Here is a 19656-nt window from a genome sequence, read left to right on the forward strand (position 1 = left end):
ATTGAAAACTCCTGAGCAATGCAGACGACGGGTCTCTACATACAAGAGGCGTCTAGAAGCTGTAATCACCAACAAAGGTTTTTCTACAAAGTATTAAATAAAGTGTGTTCAATACTTATTCCCTGTGTCATTTCACTTTATTTATTATGACTCAACTTGTATACTTAAATGTTCTGGGCCCGGTTCCCCAAAACGTTCTTATCGCTAAGTAGTTCTTAACCTATTCCTTAACCTCTCTCTTAACTCTATGGAACGATTCCCAAAAGGTTCGTACGCTAAGTATATCTTCTGTAAGTCACACTTTCGTAAGGTTGGTCTGGACCATTCGTAAGCACTCTCTTAGCGTTGTTTGAGCGCAAAACGCTATCGTCTCAGTCTTTAGAAATCAGCGCAGCACAGTGCAAGTCAAACTATGGTATGCTGACAATGATTTTATGTTATGGACATTTTTAAGACTTGTAATAAAATATATTTGCAATGGATACAGGACTATTTATACAGTTGACTTTATTTGGTATCAGAACTAATGAATCAAAGACGGCGCCGGTGTTTGTTCCTCATTGAAGTCTGTTCCCTCTATGTTTATAGCGTTTTCATCACGTTACATTTATAATTTATTTAGAAAGATTAAAGATTTCAATTGGTTATACTAAAAAGCAATAATATCATGTATTCTATTATACAATTTATTAAATATTTCATATGTGACAGTTTTATGTCTTTTAACATATAGCCTGTCTTTTTATTTTCTTTTTTTCTCTACTGTTTGTTTTAAAACTGTTATGTTTCCAAACATAATAAATATATATTATACATATAATATGATTCATACTGTAAAACTAAATGACTTACAATCAAGAACAGTCAAGATACATTACATAAATGTACACATATACATCTCAGTAGCCATTAAAACTTTCAATGTATATAAAGAATAATGTGATAAAAATGCTATAAAAACACTACACTAAAAGGAAACATAGGGGGAACAGAATTCAACACCGGCCGCGTAACTGTTAAGTCCATGCCAATTTATTTATTCGTCAACCCTTAAACCTTTTGACATTTTGCCTGACGTGGCTAAATAAAAAAATCGCCTTCTAAGACAACTCATTATGGAGCTGCTAGATCTTCTCAGACCATATTCTCTACCTAGGTTGCTTTTTATTGAAAACATTAATGGTAAGCAATACCGCATTAAACAGAAATACTGCAATCAATTCTGATTGTTAAGTACCTTAACAGTCCTATAAAAGTGTATTACATATTTTTTTAAAGTCAAAACCCATGTCAAGAAGCGGCACAAGTGGCACAACGGGATAAGGAGGGTGGATAAAGAGCGAGGGATACCCGGTTCGTCTACCCGTATTACTGACAATTTGATAATTTAATTAATAGTTTATATTTTACAGATAACTTAAACTATGTTAAAATAAATGTGACTGGAATAATTTGAGTAATGTTCCATTTGTATATAACGTGTTGTCTTTCTTAACGTCATAATGCACCTTCGCGTGAAGTGGAAAATCGATCCCTGAGTGATCGATTGCAAATAATTCAGCACCTTCACTTGGGACAGCGCCATTGTACGTCGTTCTTAGAGGCAGCGTGTTAAGAAGCTTCTTAAGAGACACTTCGGGGAACACACTTAGGAACATCAACAACTTTGGTAAGATATATCTTTTTGAGTCTTCTTAGCACGCTAAGAGTGAACGTTATCGGGGAACCGGGCCCTGATTTCTTTGTATGAATGCAATATTTGGCTTGATGTCTACATCTGGTAGAAATTTTGTGTCAATAGCCCACTTGGAAATCCAATTACTGATAAAAATGCTGATGTGTCAAATACTTATTTTCCCTGTTGTATATATATTGTTGGAAAGGTCTAAGAATGTAGTTTTTATAATTCAAAACCTTTTAGCAGTAATAATAATGCAGTGACTGCAATTTATTAATTTGTAACGAGAGTGCACAGCAAACCTCACAGCAAACCAACACAAACCTCATTTTGTTTTATAATTTTATGTATACAATTTTTGTAACAATTTTTTCTTATTTAATATTTTCCACCTCCAGACACTTCCGTAAAAAACTTTAACTTGTTTTCTTTAAAACGAGACTAAAATTAGGCTTCTAGAGAAAAAAAGTTATATTAATTTAAAGGGGTACATCACCTTTTCACCCCCACTCAAAAAAGGGCTGTGCCAGGTAAAGGGTTAAAATTTTTACTGTAATTGGTAACACATACAAAAATTAAACTTACATTTACTGTGAAAAATGTAAGTTGAGTTTTTTATTTTTGCATTATTATTATTATTATTATTTATTATTATGTATAATATTATATTTTGTTATTTTGTATTATTTACGGTGCATTTATCAAAAGTGACTTGAAAAAAGTAAGAAAAACAACAAAGCGATTCATCTTAGGGAGGCAGTAAAACTACTGGCCTGGCATGCACAATGTAATCTGTGTGATTGGATTTTTCTGTTTTGACAGAACTATTAAAAAATGCACAGAAAAAAACTGTTTTTTAGTACATTGGGTCCATAGGTGTCATTTAAACTAGGGACGCTGGGGACATGTCCCCACCACTTTTTGAAAGCATTTGGTTAAAATGTTCTGAAAAATCAAACAATACCTGTGCAACTTACACTGCAAAAATGACTTTCTACCTTAGTATTTTTGTCTTGTTTTGAGTAGAAATATCTAAAAATTCTTAAATTAAGATGCTTTTTCTTGTTGAGCAAAATTACCTAAGAAAATAAGTCTAGTTTTTAGACAAAAAAATATAAAATTTAAGTGAATTTGTGATTAAAAAAGCAAAAATATCAAATTTAAAGGGGACATATTATGAAAATCTGACTTTTTCCATGTTTAAGTGCTATAATTGTGTCCCCAGTGCTTCTATCAACCTAGAAAATGTTAAAAAGATCAACCCAATAACTTAGTTTTGGTAAACCATTTTCTGCAAGCATGTGAAAAATAGGTCATTGTAATTTGGCCCTTATTGTGATGTCAGAATAAGGTAATACCGCCCCCTTTATCTGCACTATCCAACCACAGCACAACCATTTAGTATGGAGAGAAAGAGAGGGATAAAATATTTCACAGCACAATTGAGTTTCAATTACAACAAACCACCATCATTGTGATCAGTGGTTGCACTTCATCCGCTCATTTGCATTTTAAATGACACACCCAAAACGGCACACTTTTGCTCAGACCTATTTCAGACTTAGTTTACATCTTTAAAAAAATCTCATAATATGTCCCCTTTAAGTGATTTTGTGCACAAAAAAATTCAATTGTTTCTTGAACTTTTTTTAATTTAGTGTTTAAGAAAAATTTGCAAGATTTTTTTGCTTACCCCATTTTCAGATTTTTTTATGCACAAAATCACTTACATTTTGTATTTTTGGTCTAAAAACTAGACTTATTTTCTTAGGTCATTTTGCTCATCAAGAAAAAAACATTAATTAAAGAATTTTTTGATATTTTTTACTGAAAACAAGACAAAAATACTAAGAATTTTTTTTCTTGAAAATCTTTTTTTTCAGTGTACGATTCGGTTGAGCTGGTGTTGCAGGGACTACATGTGCAGTCAGGGCCCCAGGGCCCCAAAATGAGGACAATTTCACTTAAATTGTATATTAATTTGTCTTAAAACTAGACTTATTTTCTTAGGTCATTTTGCTCATCAAGTAAAAGCATCTTAATTTAAGAATTTTTAGATATTTCTACTTAAAACAAGACAAAAATACTAAGTAAGAAAGTCAATTTTTGCAGTGTTGAACGTTTAACTAAAACTGTGTATTGTTATTTTTTCCAGCGTTTTCTTGACCTAACATGGGGAGAAAATTGAGTTCCCTTATCATGCACTTTTAACACTAGAACGGCCACCAGCAGTCATTTTAACCGTAACATTTAAACTTATGCATTGCAAAAAATTATTTTCAAGAAAAAAAATCTTAGTATTTTTTTCTTGTTTTCAGTAAAATATCAAAAAATTCTTAAATTAAGATGGTTTTTCTTGAGCAAAACGACCCAAGAAAATAAGTCTAGTTTTTAGACCAAAAATATTACATTTAAGGGATTTTGTGCATAAAACAAGCAAAAAAATCTGCTAATGGGGTAAGCATATTTTTCTTGAATTTTTCTTGAATTTAGTGTTTAAGAAAAATGTTCAAGATTTTTTTGCTTACCCCATTGGCAGATTTTGGCAGATTACCCCATTGGCTTGTTTTATGCACAAAATCACTTAAATTTAATATTTTTGGTCTAAAAAGTAGATACATTTTCTTGGGTCGTTTTGCTCATCATGAAAAAGCATCTTTATTTAAGAAATGTTAGATATTTTTACTGAAAACAAGACAAAAATACTAAGAATTTTTTTCTTGAAAATCATTTTTTGCAGTGTGGTACTTATCTTTAACACTGGAATGAACAAGGCGTCATTTTGACCGTTTTGAAATTTGCATAGTCAATAACTTTGTCTAAATAAATCTTAAAGCCTTGCTGCTCCCTGAATTTTCCTAAAACTACATGCATTTTCATTAAAACTAGTTTAAATATTTATTGTGTGAATAAAAACAGAAATATAATCATTTCTATCTATAACATCCACAGGCATTCACTTTGCGCTGTTTAAATTGAGTTTTGCCAAGTTGATATTTTGCCGGCGCTATAAGTGAAGTCAAGCTGTGTTGCCTGGATTATACAATTTTGGCGGACTGAACCATTTTATGATAATTGAGAGGGGGGAAAGGGGCCCACGGACGTTTGTGTTTCCTAAACAAATTATTTTTTTTGATACCAGGAAACAGCAAATAGAATAATTTAAAGTTAATAATTTTTTACTATTAAATATTTTTTAGCACCACAATTTTGGGGGCTTCTCTGGGCCCCCTCTTACTCGTGGGCCCCGAGAATTGTCATTGTTTACCCCCCCTTTACAGCAACCCTGTGTGCAGTCGACATTGTTGAGGGTTTTATACTGAGTATTTTTGTGTTGTTGATCGGCCTACACTATGCCCATTTTCGATGCGCCGTTGTTCAATATTTTCCCATCCTGCTGTAATGTTTTTTCATCTGATCTTTTGTCCCCACCACTTTTCAACACAAACTGACGCCCCTGATTGGGTCTCTTTGCTTAAGCATGCATACCCACAAATTTGCATGCATACCCACAAAAAGCGAAAGTTTCACGTGAAACTAAACTTTATTAAATTTTTGCTCCATATCCCCTTAGGGGCTCCGTACTTTTATTATGTACTGTATATATATTATTTTTGTACACATGTACGTTATGACAATCCTTCACACTTTGCTTCCTGACTTTTTTAAATCTCTACCGTATGGAAGCATCTACTTAATGCCTAAATATAAACGCAATGTAAATGTAATGAGAAATCCAAACATCAATCACTTGATTCATGCCTCCTGTCTGTTTAATTTAGATTTTCACATAGCTTCCAACTTGCTTCCTCCACCGACAGCAAAACCTCCCAAATCGTAAAAGCAAGCAAAACAGAATTTACCGATAATGAATATGATAATGCATTTCTTTTTAAGCTCCTTTTGCTTCTATGACATACTTTCTGTGAACAAGCCCGTTTACAGTATGTTGCAGGTTTGAGTGAGTATTATGCAAATTACCAATCTCGTGCACACGGACGTTCATTCGGGACACTCCAGAATCACTAGCGTAAAATCAAGTTTGAGAGCAAATACATGTTGTAAATTAGGTTGAACTTTTTTGTGAGAAGCTCAAATATGCGTATAAATACGGAAAACACGCATGCAATTATTAATGAATGGGACCCATTGTTCTTATGTAAATGTATTGTAATCACCTTTACTGTTTCCATCAGGGCCTCTTAATACTGTACACTCTTCAATAACTCCGTAAGGCTCGAAAAGACGATAAACGTCTTCCTCCGTCTGCTGCTTATTCAGCATCCCCACGAACAACTTCCTGTCCTCTGCGAAACAAACAGAAACTTCCATCAGAACATGCGATGGTTGATACACAGAAACATTATCGCAGAAATAACACACTATTTACACCCTGATATGTTGTTTCCCAACTGGCAGAAATCAAACGCTGATGCTCCCAATCTCATTATTTGATTATGAGACTTTATCCTTAAAGGAGACATATCATAAAAATCAGACTTTTTCCATGTTTAAGTGCTATAATAGGGTCCCCCGTGCTTCCATCAACTTGTGAAAATGTGAAAAAGATCAACCCAAGTAACTTAGTTTTGGTAAACCATTCTGTACAAGCATGTGAAAAAATAGGTAATTGAAATTTAGCTCCCCCTGTGATGTCAGAAGGGGATAATACCGCCCCTTAATCTGCACTATCCAACCACGGCACTGACATTTAGTACAGAGATCAGCTCATTTGCATTTTAAAGGACACACCCAAAAATGGCACATTTTTGCTCGCACTTACAAAGTGGCAATTTTAACATGCAATTATAAATTATCCATATGATATTTTGAGCTATAACTTCACTTACGTACTCTGGGGACACCAAAGATTTATTTCACATCTTAAAAAGCCTTGTGAAATGTCCCCTTTAATTTCACAGACAGGGTCAGGTTAAAGGTGACATTTTTTGGCGGCCTCTAGCCGTAAGATTGCGAATTGCAAAAAACCTCAATTTCGAAACACAATGAGAAACTACGGTAGCCACCACAGGACAAACATGTCGTCGTCTGAGACAAAATGCGCTTTGTAGAGCAGTTTGTTCGGCGACTTCTGAATACGGAGACCCGCAGTGTATTTAGATAAAAATCTAATTGTAAGGTAATAAAAACAATACAGTTTATTATGTAAGGTCTTTATACACCACTGAAAATATTGTGATCTATATAACATTGCATTTCTGTCAAGAGATCCTAATAAAAGTTACACATTGCACCTTTAACTGAAGACATGGCTTGATGCATTATAGTTAATAATGATTTTGTATTAATATATCTAACCGCTCCATAAGTCTGACACAATACCATGTGAAATAAACAGAGACATACTCTAATAAAAGCAGGCGTATATATGTGTATAAAACAGCACATTCCTATCATCCGAGCACACATTCCCAGCACTTTTACACTTCAATCCAAGTTGCATCATCTTGTGTGAACGTGCGTATGTGTGTTTAATGGATGCAGCAGGCCTTTGAGGTGTCTGTGTCTATCTCGCTGGTTGCAGACTATTGCAGCGGAGTTGCACCGCTGTGGATTTGTGACCTGAAGCCTTTAATGAGAAACGCACACACGTACACGGCGCTCGAAACAGCTGGAAATACACTGAAATTCTGTGGTAACTGTCACTACAAATCTCTAAGGAGAAATGAACCCGTAAAGACGAAAATCACAAATGAGATCTCTTTATTATCTCAATTGTTTTTCCTAGACAGCAATATGATTAATGGAGTGCAAATGGAGACTTTTGCCTTAGTCTCCCGCTTGGTAGATTTTTCTCTCGAGAAAATCATTGCAACAATTTATCTCCTGATAGAGAAAATGTATCTCTTTTAGCGTTTCAAAACGTCTCAAACCGTGCACACATTGCGAAAGATACCAAAGACTTAAATTTACAGTATTATATTAATGCATTAGCTACAGTTATAGGCTTTATAGCATTTAATGCAAACATAATGGTTCATGTTAGTTCATTGTGCATTAACTAATGCAACTTTTGATTTAAATTTCTATTTCATGCATTCTGACTTATAAACACTGTTAAAGTGTTGGATTCTTATGCTAAACATATAGGCAAAGAAAAAAAAAACACTTGGACGTATGGGCGAGTATTTCTGTGCAGAATACTCTTGGTCAGGGTTTGTACAACTGAATCTGTTACATCACAACTCGCAGCGGTACAAAGGAAGTCCTTTTATGGGCACTTCTCAGCAAAACGGGCCAATCAAAATGAGAACAAGAGCACGCCCAACAATGCTGAGTGAAACTGCATTAAATGTCTGTTTTGTTGACAATCAGAGCGTAAGTGCTGAAAATATAGTTTTTTGGGTATGTTGCATGCTTGTGACTTGCTCCGCCCACGGTACGCCTACAGAAGCTCGACTGTTCTCAGAAAGAAGTAGTATAGCTGATAATAGTAACCTTACTGTTAAAAGTGTTACCGATATACAATTTTAACAAAAATTCAATTACAATAACGTGTAATTTGCTATGCAAAAGCAACCTCCAAGCATTAAAACATTCCTTTGGGTGAGCTGTCACTTTGATTGATTGACAGACAGACGTAATCGCTGATGATGCAGATAAATGATCTTACTACAGAGACGCCGTATTTACAATTTATATTAGACCGCTGAAGCGTCTGTCTCGAGCGTGCCAGATCGTTCCGGCCACAATTCTAATTATCCACACAGACCCCTCATTTGCTTCTCATTAGCATGTTGAATATTCATGACTCGAGTGTGTTAGCCCCTCCCTCCCGGGGGACTACTTCAATTTACACACACCAGCTCTGTTCCAACACCTAGTGAGCTGCTTCACTGTCTAATGCCTACATAAAGATACTTTCAGATACAACACCAACATCTGACCTCTGCTGCACTGGCAGAAAAAATTACCCCAAGCTGTCACTGGGGGCAGTACCCTTTAAAAAGGTCCTATATGTACCATTTAGTTATAGAAATGTATACATTTGGTATCATTATGAAGTATATGCACGCTTTGGTACCAATATGAATTGTTTGTGAAATGCATAAATGTAAAAGATGTGACTACAGAGCTACAAATCTACTTCTGAGGATCCAAGGAAATCTGCAGAATGATCTATACGCCAATCAGTGTTTATTACATATTTCAGCTAAATAAGCTATGTTAAAAAAACTGTACTTCATGCATCATGACTTATTGATACACACAAAAAAAGTTGTATTCCTCATGTTAAACAAATGCAAAGTGTCGAAAAAAGTAATTAAGCATGTGACAGAGTATTTCTGGGCCAAACTCACTCCTTCTCTTTCCTACAAGTTTAAAGGGATAGTTCACCCAAAAATAAAAATTCTGTTATCATTTACTCACTCTCATCTTGTTTCAAACCTGTATGAATGTCTTTGTTCTGATGAACACAAAGGAAGATATTTTTAGAAATGTTTGTAACCAAACTGACCGTGGACCCCATTTGCTTCCATAGTATTCTTTTTGTGGGCTCCACGAACGGTTTGAGGCAAACATTTCTCAAAATTTCTTCCTTTGTATTCATCAGAAGTGAAGAGACATTCATACAGGTTTGTAACAACATAAGAGTGAGTAAGTGATGACCAAATTTTAATTTTTGGATGAACTATCCCTTTAAGAAAGTTTTTTTTGAACACGGGTAACCGTTCTGTATCATTGACCCTATATTCCTTTTATGGGCACTTCCCCCGGAAAAGCACGCCCACACGTCAATCAGAGTGTGAGCGAATGAGGACGCTCATTAGCATTGCTCCTTTGAATAAAGGTCACAGGCATCACTTCACACGACAGCTTTGTTTTGCTGTATATCATCAAGACTCAACAATGGCGCGAAAGAAGAATTGTGTTTTTGGATGTAAGGACAAGAAAGCCTTGATTAGCTTCCAACTAAGCCAGTCTTATGGAAACAATGGATATAGTTTGTTTATCCAGGGTAGCAGCAGAGTTGTGCGTGTGTTTGTTTGTTTAACGCTGGATTTCGTTGAAATGAGGCGGTCCCAACCGGGTCATGAGTCGCAGGCGGTAAGTAAAACTGCTTCAAATGTCTGTTTTACGAGTTCGCCTAACTGACAATAAAGTGGGACTGCTGATGTGCGTGTTTGGTGTGCTGTCCCAGGGCGAGGGTTCCGAGCTCGAGAAATACCCTCCGAGTTCGAAACGTTCGTCCCTTGACCAGGGAAGTACTGAGCTAAATGTACGTTTTGAGGCGAAGGGGTGGGTTTGCGATAATTCCAGAGAATGAGGGTAAGGGGGCTTGATTATTTATAGAGCTGGTACTAAGTTGTTGTGTTGATTAGTGATTGATAACCAGCCGTGTTCATTGATTAGTGATCGAGAGCCAGCCATGTTCGTTGACTGATCTGGTTCTCCCAAACCTTGTTTATAAAACATCATGTTTTGTTGGTAATCGTTGCATAAGTGCATATACCGTATTTTCCGGACTATAAGGGCGTTTTCACATTAGCACTTTTGGTGCGCACCCGGGTTCGATTAACATCAGTGTTCGGTACATTTGGATGATGTGAACGCTGTCTTCCGAACTCTGGTGCGCACCCGCGAAACTTACTCGAGTCCGCTTAAAAAGGGTGGTCTGGGGTCCGGTTCATGTGAACTCCAGATCGGTTCGCTGCTAATGTGAGCACAATCGTACCAAATCGTGGAAGTAAACCACTGTTAATTACGTATTATATGGAATGTCCCACCAAAACAGACGTGTGTGTTTGTGTGCGTGCACTTACCTTGACAACAAAATGCATAGAATGCTTGCTTGACTTTTGTTCTTATTTTTTAAACCTTTTGTTTTGTTTTCAAAGAAATAATACAAAAACGCACTTGCGTCTGTCTGCCCCAAACATACTAAAGTCGGTCTGTCCGCCGACGTCAATTTTTGCGGAGGCATTCAGAAATCATCTCTCTGCTTGCAGTTCGTCAATCACGCTTGTCGTCTTCTCGTTTACAGCGGTTGCCAAGCAACATGAGAACGCGCCGGCTGCAGCTTGATGATGCAAGAGTACCGTGGTTCGGATGCAAAAATATTATGTGAACACAGTCCATGGGGGGGCATGGGGAGGGGGGAGCAATCGAACTCGGGTTCGGACCAGGCAATCGCACCAAATGTGAAACCTGCCTAAGTCGCATCAGTCAAAAATGCATTTTAAAGAGGAAAACACACACACACATACATACATACATATATATATATATATATATATATATATATATACATATATATATATATATATATATATATATATACATACATATATATATATATATATATATATATATATATATATATATATATATATATATATATATATATATATATATATATATATATATATATATATATATATATATATATATATATATATTAAATTATTTTACAAAATTCAAGCTGAAGAACAGACATTTAATCTGGAAAGGCAAGTTAATCATCTACTGTTAACAATAGCACAGAACAGCAGGCTGAATAGGTGTCTGTACATGTTAAGGTAACATTAACAGTTATTTACAAGATACACAATAGCATACAGAACATACCTGGGAGGCTAAATAGACTAAATTAACACGACAAGCCAATCAAGTTCAAAAAGTTCCCGAAGTCATTCCACATCACTGAATCCATTGAATTACATAAATACAAGAGCAGTCGCAGCTGTAAGACGTTAATGGTTTCTCTTGGTTCATATGAAATAATTTTGATGTATAAGTCGCACCTGAACTTAAGTTCCAGGACATGCCAAACTATGAAAAAAGTGCGACTCCAGAAAATACAGTAAAGTAAACAACACGAACATTTAACAAATCATGTGACTCGCTCCTCCCGCTGGACGCCTCTGGAATTTCCTGCTTTTCCAGAAACAATCGCTAGAGCTGATCTGTCTTATAATCTGATTTTGAAAATACAAAAGATGTAATTCTACTCTATAGGTACTCAAGATTAACATTAGATGAGCAGAAACAGCGTGTGTTATGAGCTTTAAATCCATTTCACCGAAAATGCAATGAATAAATGCAGCAGATTCCAACTTAAAGCAACACTTAGTCTGAAGAGGTTTCTAGCGCTGGAAAAACACAGCAGTGTGCATTAATGTGAGGAAAATAATTTTGCGAGTGCTCTCAAAGAAGAGAGAAAATAGACCTTGGAGAAATGAGAAGAAAGATGGGAAGAAACGGGAGAGGCTGCAGGGCATCAGTCGAGAGGAGAAGCGGGATGATGCAAGGATGAGCCAAACATGTGCAGTCCGGAACCGCACATCTCTGTGCCGAAGGAATTTTCATGTTCAGGAAAATAAAAAGACACACACATGCACACACGCGCATGTACTGTACATTTATTAAGGCCCTTGGGATTTGGAGATAAAAATGGAGATTGAAAGCAATGTGTGCGGCTCAGTCTGAAAGTTACGTTTTAAACACACATGCTGAACATCTGAGGCCATGTTTCCTTAATTCATCAAAGTTGCTGTGAAATGTGCGAGAAAACACTACAAACTTCTAGAATCTTGCTGTGAATAATAACACATTCGGTTTAATGCAAAACATACTTGAAGGTAATTGCGTGAGATATGGTGTAAAACTGATATTTACGCTCTCCAAAACTAAGTTCTGCCATTCGACAATACAACAGCAAATGTGAAGTCAGCAATGCTCAGAATGACTGACAGGACTTCTGATTGGCTGAACAACGGCGCACGGGTCAGATTGTTTTTTGCTGTTTACAGGGTGTTGGGCTGTCACAGAGACAGGTGCGATTTCTCACTATTTCAGCGATATATGTCAAAGGAATTGCCTACAGACCCTTTAAATAATTTCTGCAGGATTTCGCTCACATACCCTCGGTTTGGAATCGAGGTCTGCTTGAGACTGACAGATCAAATGAATGCCTTTATTAATAAATCACAAGACATTAGAGCCTGTCATACAATGTTTGATGAAGACAGAGCTGTGGGCAGGGATGCTACAGCACTCGGACATTTTTATCATTGTTATCATTCTCTTTCTAACCCCTACAGTGCTGTACTGTAATGTCAATCACATCATATGGTATCAGAATACTCAATGCACTCGTTTGAACATGTAGGCAAAGACAAATATTTTTACATTTATGAATACACTGAATGTGAAGCTTCTCCAAGCAAACCCAAAAAAGCAGTTGGGCGTGTTACAGAACATTTCTGTGCCGAATGCACTTTGCCAGGGTTCGTACAAGTTTCGCAGAGTTTTTTTTGATTACGGGTCCAGCTGACGTTTCAGGGGTTTCTATACGAATCACTTCTTTTTATGGGCACTTACCCCGGAAAACCCCGCCCACCCGTCAATCAGCGGGAGATGCTAGAACTTGCAAACATCGTATCACGCGACATAACTTTGTTTAATTTCAAAACTCAACAATGGCATGAAAGAAGAAGTGTGGTTTTGGATGTAAGGAAAAGAAAGCCAGCCTTATGGAAACAATGGATATAGTTTATTATCCGGGGTAGCAGCGGAGTTTTGCGTATGTGTTTGATGCGCTGGATTTTATTGAAAAGTCCCAACCGGGTCATAAGTTGCATGCGGTAAGTAAGACTTCTGTCTTATGTTGGAAATATGCGCGTGCATATTATATAAATGACACAAACATGTAGTGAATCATAAGTTAAACAGTGTTGTATAGTGTTGCATGACTCGTACTCGCTCCTCCCGCGGTAGTAACTCCTCCTTCTTCATTTTTTCGTACGGTATCGGAAAGAATCAGTAAAGCTAATCTTTCTTTTATAAATCTGATTAAACTAAAGACTCTTCGGAGATATAAAGGATGTAATATAGGTATGATATTTTTATCAGACGCTTTATGGATTTTGCCAACAAAGCGGATTTCTGAATGACCTGAGGCCGGGATCAAGTGCATTTGAAGCGAATGTATTCGATTAGGAATGCACCAATATGATTATTTTGGGCTGATACCGATTTACACAGACGACTATTGGCGATGCCGATATTAAACCCTTGTATACAATAGGCCTATAAGCTAGTTTATTTCTGCATCAAATCATTTTTATTGAACACTGGATCTATTTAACATTCAACTGACCAACATAATAAGTGAGGCACAAAGTAATATATAATATATTTTTGGTCTTTTTCTGAGATTTTGCAAAAAGCTCAGACCACAGACATTTTCCCTAAATACTCTTACGGTACATTCACACGCTGACGGAAGGCTTGTCTGAAGCATGGCCACCAGCCAATCACAGTTGCCGCAATAAATGCTGTGGTCTTACATAAACGTAATTGGCTGGCTCTGTCTAGGTTATTTGCAGGAGGCGATCCGATTGGCTGACTCACGTGCTGCCGCTTGAAAAATTGAGAAATGTTCAACTTCTTCACAAAGTTAATAAATAAACAATCGGTATCGGCCTTTCTCGTGCTATTGGCGATATTTCCAGATGGTTTGAATTTCATAAAAAATCTGCCGATACATATCGGCGGCCGATCGGTGCATCACTAGTTAATATCATTATCTCATTTTTGACTGAGGTGGCATTTAGAGGCTTTTGCATCTAAGCTCCTCAAATACTATAAGCTAACCCAAACCCACTCTTTAACTATAACAGAAAATCTTTTTTTTTAGAATAATAAAATAATTAGTGCATTTACTTTATTTACTATATTTTTATAGTGTATGCATGCATGCATGCACGCATGCATGCATGCACGCATGCACGCACGCACACACACACACACACACACACACACACACACACATCCTTATAGAATCTATCAGTTGCCCTTTTCATCCACATATCAACAAACAGCAGAACAGAGACCCAGGGTTCACAGCTGCTGATCTGGAGACAGTCAGTCCTGTAGGTGGAACTTATATAAATCTGCAGAACAGCAGGATTTCAGACTTCAAAGCCTCGGGGTGTCTGTTCTCAACTTAGAACTGCTCCTGACACACAAATCAAACCGGCTCGCGCGTGTTTGTGTGCACAATACAACATAAAGAGAAAACTTTCCTGTGTGAGGTGCATAGTCAGCATTTTAACAACAAAGAGACACATTCACAAGTTGTGAAATGATAGACAAAGAGGTTAAGGTATTCATTTAAATCCTTGTACGTGAATATAAACTTAACTCTAGTCTATGATCTTGAGTGTAAGCCTTGATCACAATCTTGCCCAAAAGATAATGATGTCGTTTTGAACAACTCATAGAAAACAATTGCTCAGTTGGTAGAGCATTACGTTAGCAGCGCAAAAGTTAAGAGCTTCAATTCCCAGGGAACAGATGGACTGTACAGTATATACCTTGTAATGGACTGTCAGTCTCTTTGGATAAAAGCATCTGCCAAACGCATACATTTAATAATAAAAAAAAAATAAGTAGCACCCTACTGAGAACCTAAATTTGAATACAGCCTATAAGATTCCTTCAGGCGGTTAGTAGCAAAACATTAACTATTAACTTTCTATATGTTGGAAACAACAGATATATTTTTGAAGCGTATGTAGTGTATGTGCTTTGATGTAAAGCCTGCTTTACAGAAAACATTTTACACAAAGGAAACAGGGAAGAAATACTAGAAAAGATATAAAAGAAGGAAATTACCAATATGATAATATCCAAAAATGGTTTGGTTAAGTTGAGTTGTATTGGTATTGTGTTGAGCTATGCATGTTTTGTGTTGGTTTGTGTTGATATTGTGTATGGTTGATTTTTGATGGTACTGTCTAGGGCGGTGAAGGTTTTGTTGGAATTGGTGTTGGTATTATGTTGTGTTGTGGTGAGTTGTTCTAGGTTTTGTTGGGCTGTGTTGAGCTTTGCTGGTACTGTATTGGGTTGTATAAGTTTTATGTTGGGTTGTGTTGAGTTGGTATTGTGTTAGGTTGTGTTGAGTTGTGTTGGTACTGTGTTGGGTTGTGAAGGTTTTGTGTTTATTTTGGGTTGTGTTGAGTGGTGCTGGTATGTTGGGTAGTTTTAAGTTGAGATAGTATTTTGTTGTGTTGTGTTGTTACTGTGTTGGAATGTGAAGGTTTTGTGTTTATGGTGGGTTGTGTTGAGTGGTGCTGGTATGTTGGATAGTGTTGAGATGTGTTGGTACTGTGCTGGGTTGTGGAGGTTTTGTGTTAGGTTGTGTTGAGTGGTGCTGGTATGTTGGGTAGTGTTGAGTTGGGATAGTATTTTGTTGGGTTGTGTTGAGTTGTTTTGGGTAGTGAAGGTTTTGTGTTTATGTTGAGTTGTGTTGAGTAGTCCTGGTATGTTGGATAGTGTTGAGTTGTGTTGGTACTGTGCTGGGTTGTGGAGGATTTGTGTTAGGTTGTGTTGAGCTGTCCTGGTATGTTGGGTAGTGTTGAGATAATATTCTGTTGGGTTGTGTTGAGTTGTGTTGGTACTGTTTTGGGTTGTGAAGGTTTTGTGTTTATGTTGGGTTGTGTTGAGTAGTGCTAGTATGTTGGATAGTGTTGAGTTGTGTTAATACTGTGCTGGGTTGTGGAGGTTTTGTGTTAGGTTGTGTTGAGCTGTGCTGGTATGTTGGGTATTGTTGACTTGGGATAGTATTTTGTTGGGCTGTTTTAAGTTGTGTTGGTACTGTGTTTTGTTTTTTATAGGTTTTGTTTATGTTGGGTTGTGTTGAGTGGTGCTGGTATGTTGGATAGTGTTGAGTTGTGTTGGTACTGTGTTGGGTTTTGAAGGTTTTGTTTATGTTGGGTTGTGTTGAGTGGTGCTGGTATGTTGGATAGTGTTGAGTTGTGTTGGTACTGTGCTGGGTTGTGGAGGTTTTGTGTTTATTTTGGGTTGTGTTGTGTGGTGCTGGTATGTTGTATAGTGTTGAGTTGTGTTGGTACTGTGCTGGGTTTTGAAGGTTTTGTTTATGTTGGGTTGTGTTGAGTGGTGCTGGTATGTTGGATAGTGTTGAGTTGTGTTGGTACTGTGCTGGGTTGTGGAGGTTTTGTGTTTATTTGGGGTTGTGTTGAGTGGTGCTGGTATGTTGTATAGTGTTGAGTTGTGTTGGTACTGTGCTGGGTTTTGAAGGTTTTGTTTATGTTGGGTTGTGTTGAGTGGTGCTGGTATGTTGGATAGTGTTGAGTTGTGTTGGTACTGTGTTGGGTTTTGAAGGTTTTGTTTATGTTGGGTTGTGTTGAGTGGTGCTGGTATGTTGGATAGTGTTGAGTTGTGTTGGTACTGTGCTGGGTTTTGAAGGTTTTGTGTTTATTTTGGGTTGTGTTGAGTGGTGCTGGTATGTTGTATAGTGTTGAGTTGTGTTGGTACTGTGCTGGGTTTTGAGGGTTTTGTGTTTATGTTGGGTTGTGTTGAGTGGTGCTGGTATGTTGTATAGTGTTGAGTTGTGTTGGTACTGTGCTGGGTTTTGAAGGTTTTGTTTATGTTGGGTTGTGTTGAGTGGTGCTGGTATGTTGGATAGTGTTGAGTAGGGGTGTCCTCGACTAAGGATTTACATGTTCGAATCAGAATTTTCGAATCTTTCCATAGTCGACCGATAGTCGAATCATCTATGTTTGTGTGCATGGGTTGGGAGGGGGCCAGACCAGGTACAAATTGGTAACTTTTATTTTCTTTCACAAGCAGCACACATAAACAACTGTCTGATAAAGTGACCAAAACTGTCTTTCAAGTAATAAACGAAGACAAAACTGACGATGCATTTATATATATATTTTTTTTTAAGGTAAAATGTAAGGCAACATTTGTTTAATTATTCCTCATAACATTTTAAAGCCACGATCTACAGAACATCACACAAAAATACATCTTGATAACTAAACCTAAAAAAATAACAAAGGTGATCCTGCCTTGGAAACTCCGGCTACAATTAAGTGTTTTTATTTAATTTGGAGATAGCGCGTTAAAGCAGTCATGACCAAAAAAACCCGACAAATGAGAAATGACAAATAATTTGTGATTGTGACTGTAAATGATAAAAACGAATCTTTATATACAATTCATTAAACGTTAATTTATAACAAGAAAAACACTGAAATTAATGATTTTATAGACACTACGCGTTATTATTTAGCACAGAAATACCTGCTTGCTTGCTTTGACTTTGATCATCTCTGTATTCACTTTAGATACAGAAAGACCGGATGATATTATTTATTTCAGGAATCTCTTTGCTATCATTTGAAAGTGAACACCGACTGACCATTATATTAAATCACAAGAAAGACATTCGTGTCAGGCAGAAATAGGTTCGGTGCAGATAGTTTCCGTTTCATCACCGAAATAAAAAAAACGGCTTACCTGTTTTGTAGTTTAACTTTAAGATAGACAATATAACCACTCTGTTTTAAATACATTTTAAAAACTTATACTCGTCGAAAAACATCCGTTTTTTAATGTTTAGTTTGATGAACTCCTAAATATGAGATGAAGAGCACCTAGCCCGTTCGGCTTAATTGCATGCGCAAGCATGGCCAGCACGCAATAGCGCAACATCGATACAACGAAAAGCTATCCAAAATTTACATACTTAAATTAGATCGGAATTTACGTTTATAATAAATAAATTTTTTTTAATAAAATAAGGTCAGAAGTAACAAAATGCAGAACAAATATGCAAAATGCCTCAAGTGCACGGAAACAAAACACAAGCCAAATAGTTAAATCAGATAACCCAAAGTGATTTATAAATAAAATAAAATATAGAAATTATTAAAAGAACGAAAGTCATAGTTTAATTTGCCAGCTTTGTCTTTTAAATGTAGAAACAAAGAGGCAATGGTTTATTAACATAGAAACCTCTTATGGACGTGAAGCCCGGTCACAGGGGTTGTTGGATTTATTAACGCATTTTAAAAATATTTATTGAAAGCTGCTACTTCACATATTATTTGCAGCATTATCATAATATGCAGTATATTAATATATTGGGAGAAAGCTGTTATATGTGAAATCAGATAATGTGTGCACCCATATACGGCCAAAATTGAATGATCCTCATTTCATAACACATCTGCGACGATTCGACTATGAGATTGGTAGTCGAATTAGGCTTCTCCTATCGATGCATCGAATCTTCGACTATTCGGGGTCACCCCTAGTGTTGAGTTGTGTTGGTACTGTGTTGGGATGTGAATGTTTTGTGTTTATGTTGGGTTGAGTGTGCTGGTATGTTGGGTAGTGTTGAGCTTTGTTGGTACTGTGTTGGGATGGGAATGTTTTGTGTTGGTATTATGTTGTGGTGAGTTGTTTGTTGAGTTGTGTTGGAATTGTGTTAGGTTGTGTTGAGTGGTGCTGGCATGTTGCAAGTGTGGCAAGTGATGAGTTGGGATAGTATTCTGTCGGGTTGGCTTGAGATATTTTGGTACTGTGTTCGGTTTTGAAGGTTTTGTGTTGGTATTATGTTGGGTTGTGTGTTGCAACTGCACTGGGTTGTGTAGGTTTGGTGTTTGTATTATGATGTGTTGCGGTCATTTTACAGTAGGTTATGTTGATTTGTGTTGTAGTTGTGTTGAGTTCTGTATGGCTGTATTAAGTTAGTTGGGTAGGTATTGTGTCGAGTAGCGTTGGTATTGAATTACGTTACAGAGACTGTTGTGTTAAGCTGTAGTGGTGTGTAGGCTTGTGAGTTGGGATGGAATTGTGTTGGAATGATATTGTGTTGACTAGTTTTGAGTTGTGTTGGTATTGTGCCGAGTTGTGTTTCACTATGTTGAAGTGCAACTCTTGTCCTAGAAACTACAAAGAGAACTGCAGATGTCACTGTCAAGTGCTGTACATCACACTACTGTAACACTGTCATTTCTGAAGTAGAAGAAGATTAAATATTCATCCTCGCAAATCTATCAGAGATCACATCTCACACACGCCCCGACATCCCGGCTTTCCGATGCGCCCCGTGCTCTCGTCTTTAAAACAAGAGCAGCGCACTCCCAGCTGAGCCCCATGCACACATTTACAGTGACTTCGGTCTCAGGCGGCCC

At 37.0% G+C, this 19656-nt stretch overlaps 1 protein-coding gene across 2 annotated transcripts in view; it reads right to left on the reverse strand.

Annotated features, from left to right (window-relative positions):
- LOC135744330 (CUGBP Elav-like family member 5) overlaps positions 1 to 19656 on the reverse strand; it is a 241801-nt gene that overhangs the window by 63039 nt on the left and 159106 nt on the right. For both annotated transcript variants that reach the window (XR_010530725.2, XM_065262359.2), the window contains exon 4: positions 5857 to 5985. Coding sequence is in view for 1 of the 2 variants with exons in the window: in XM_065262359.2 (XP_065118431.1) it covers positions 5857 to 5985 (129 nt within the window). In the remaining variant the exon portion in view is untranslated. The remainder of the gene's footprint in view (positions 1 to 5856; positions 5986 to 19656) is intronic.

This window comes from Paramisgurnus dabryanus, chromosome 6, assembly GCF_030506205.2.
Source record: "Paramisgurnus dabryanus chromosome 6, PD_genome_1.1, whole genome shotgun sequence".
Taxonomy (NCBI): domain Eukaryota; kingdom Metazoa; phylum Chordata; class Actinopteri; order Cypriniformes; family Cobitidae; genus Paramisgurnus; species Paramisgurnus dabryanus.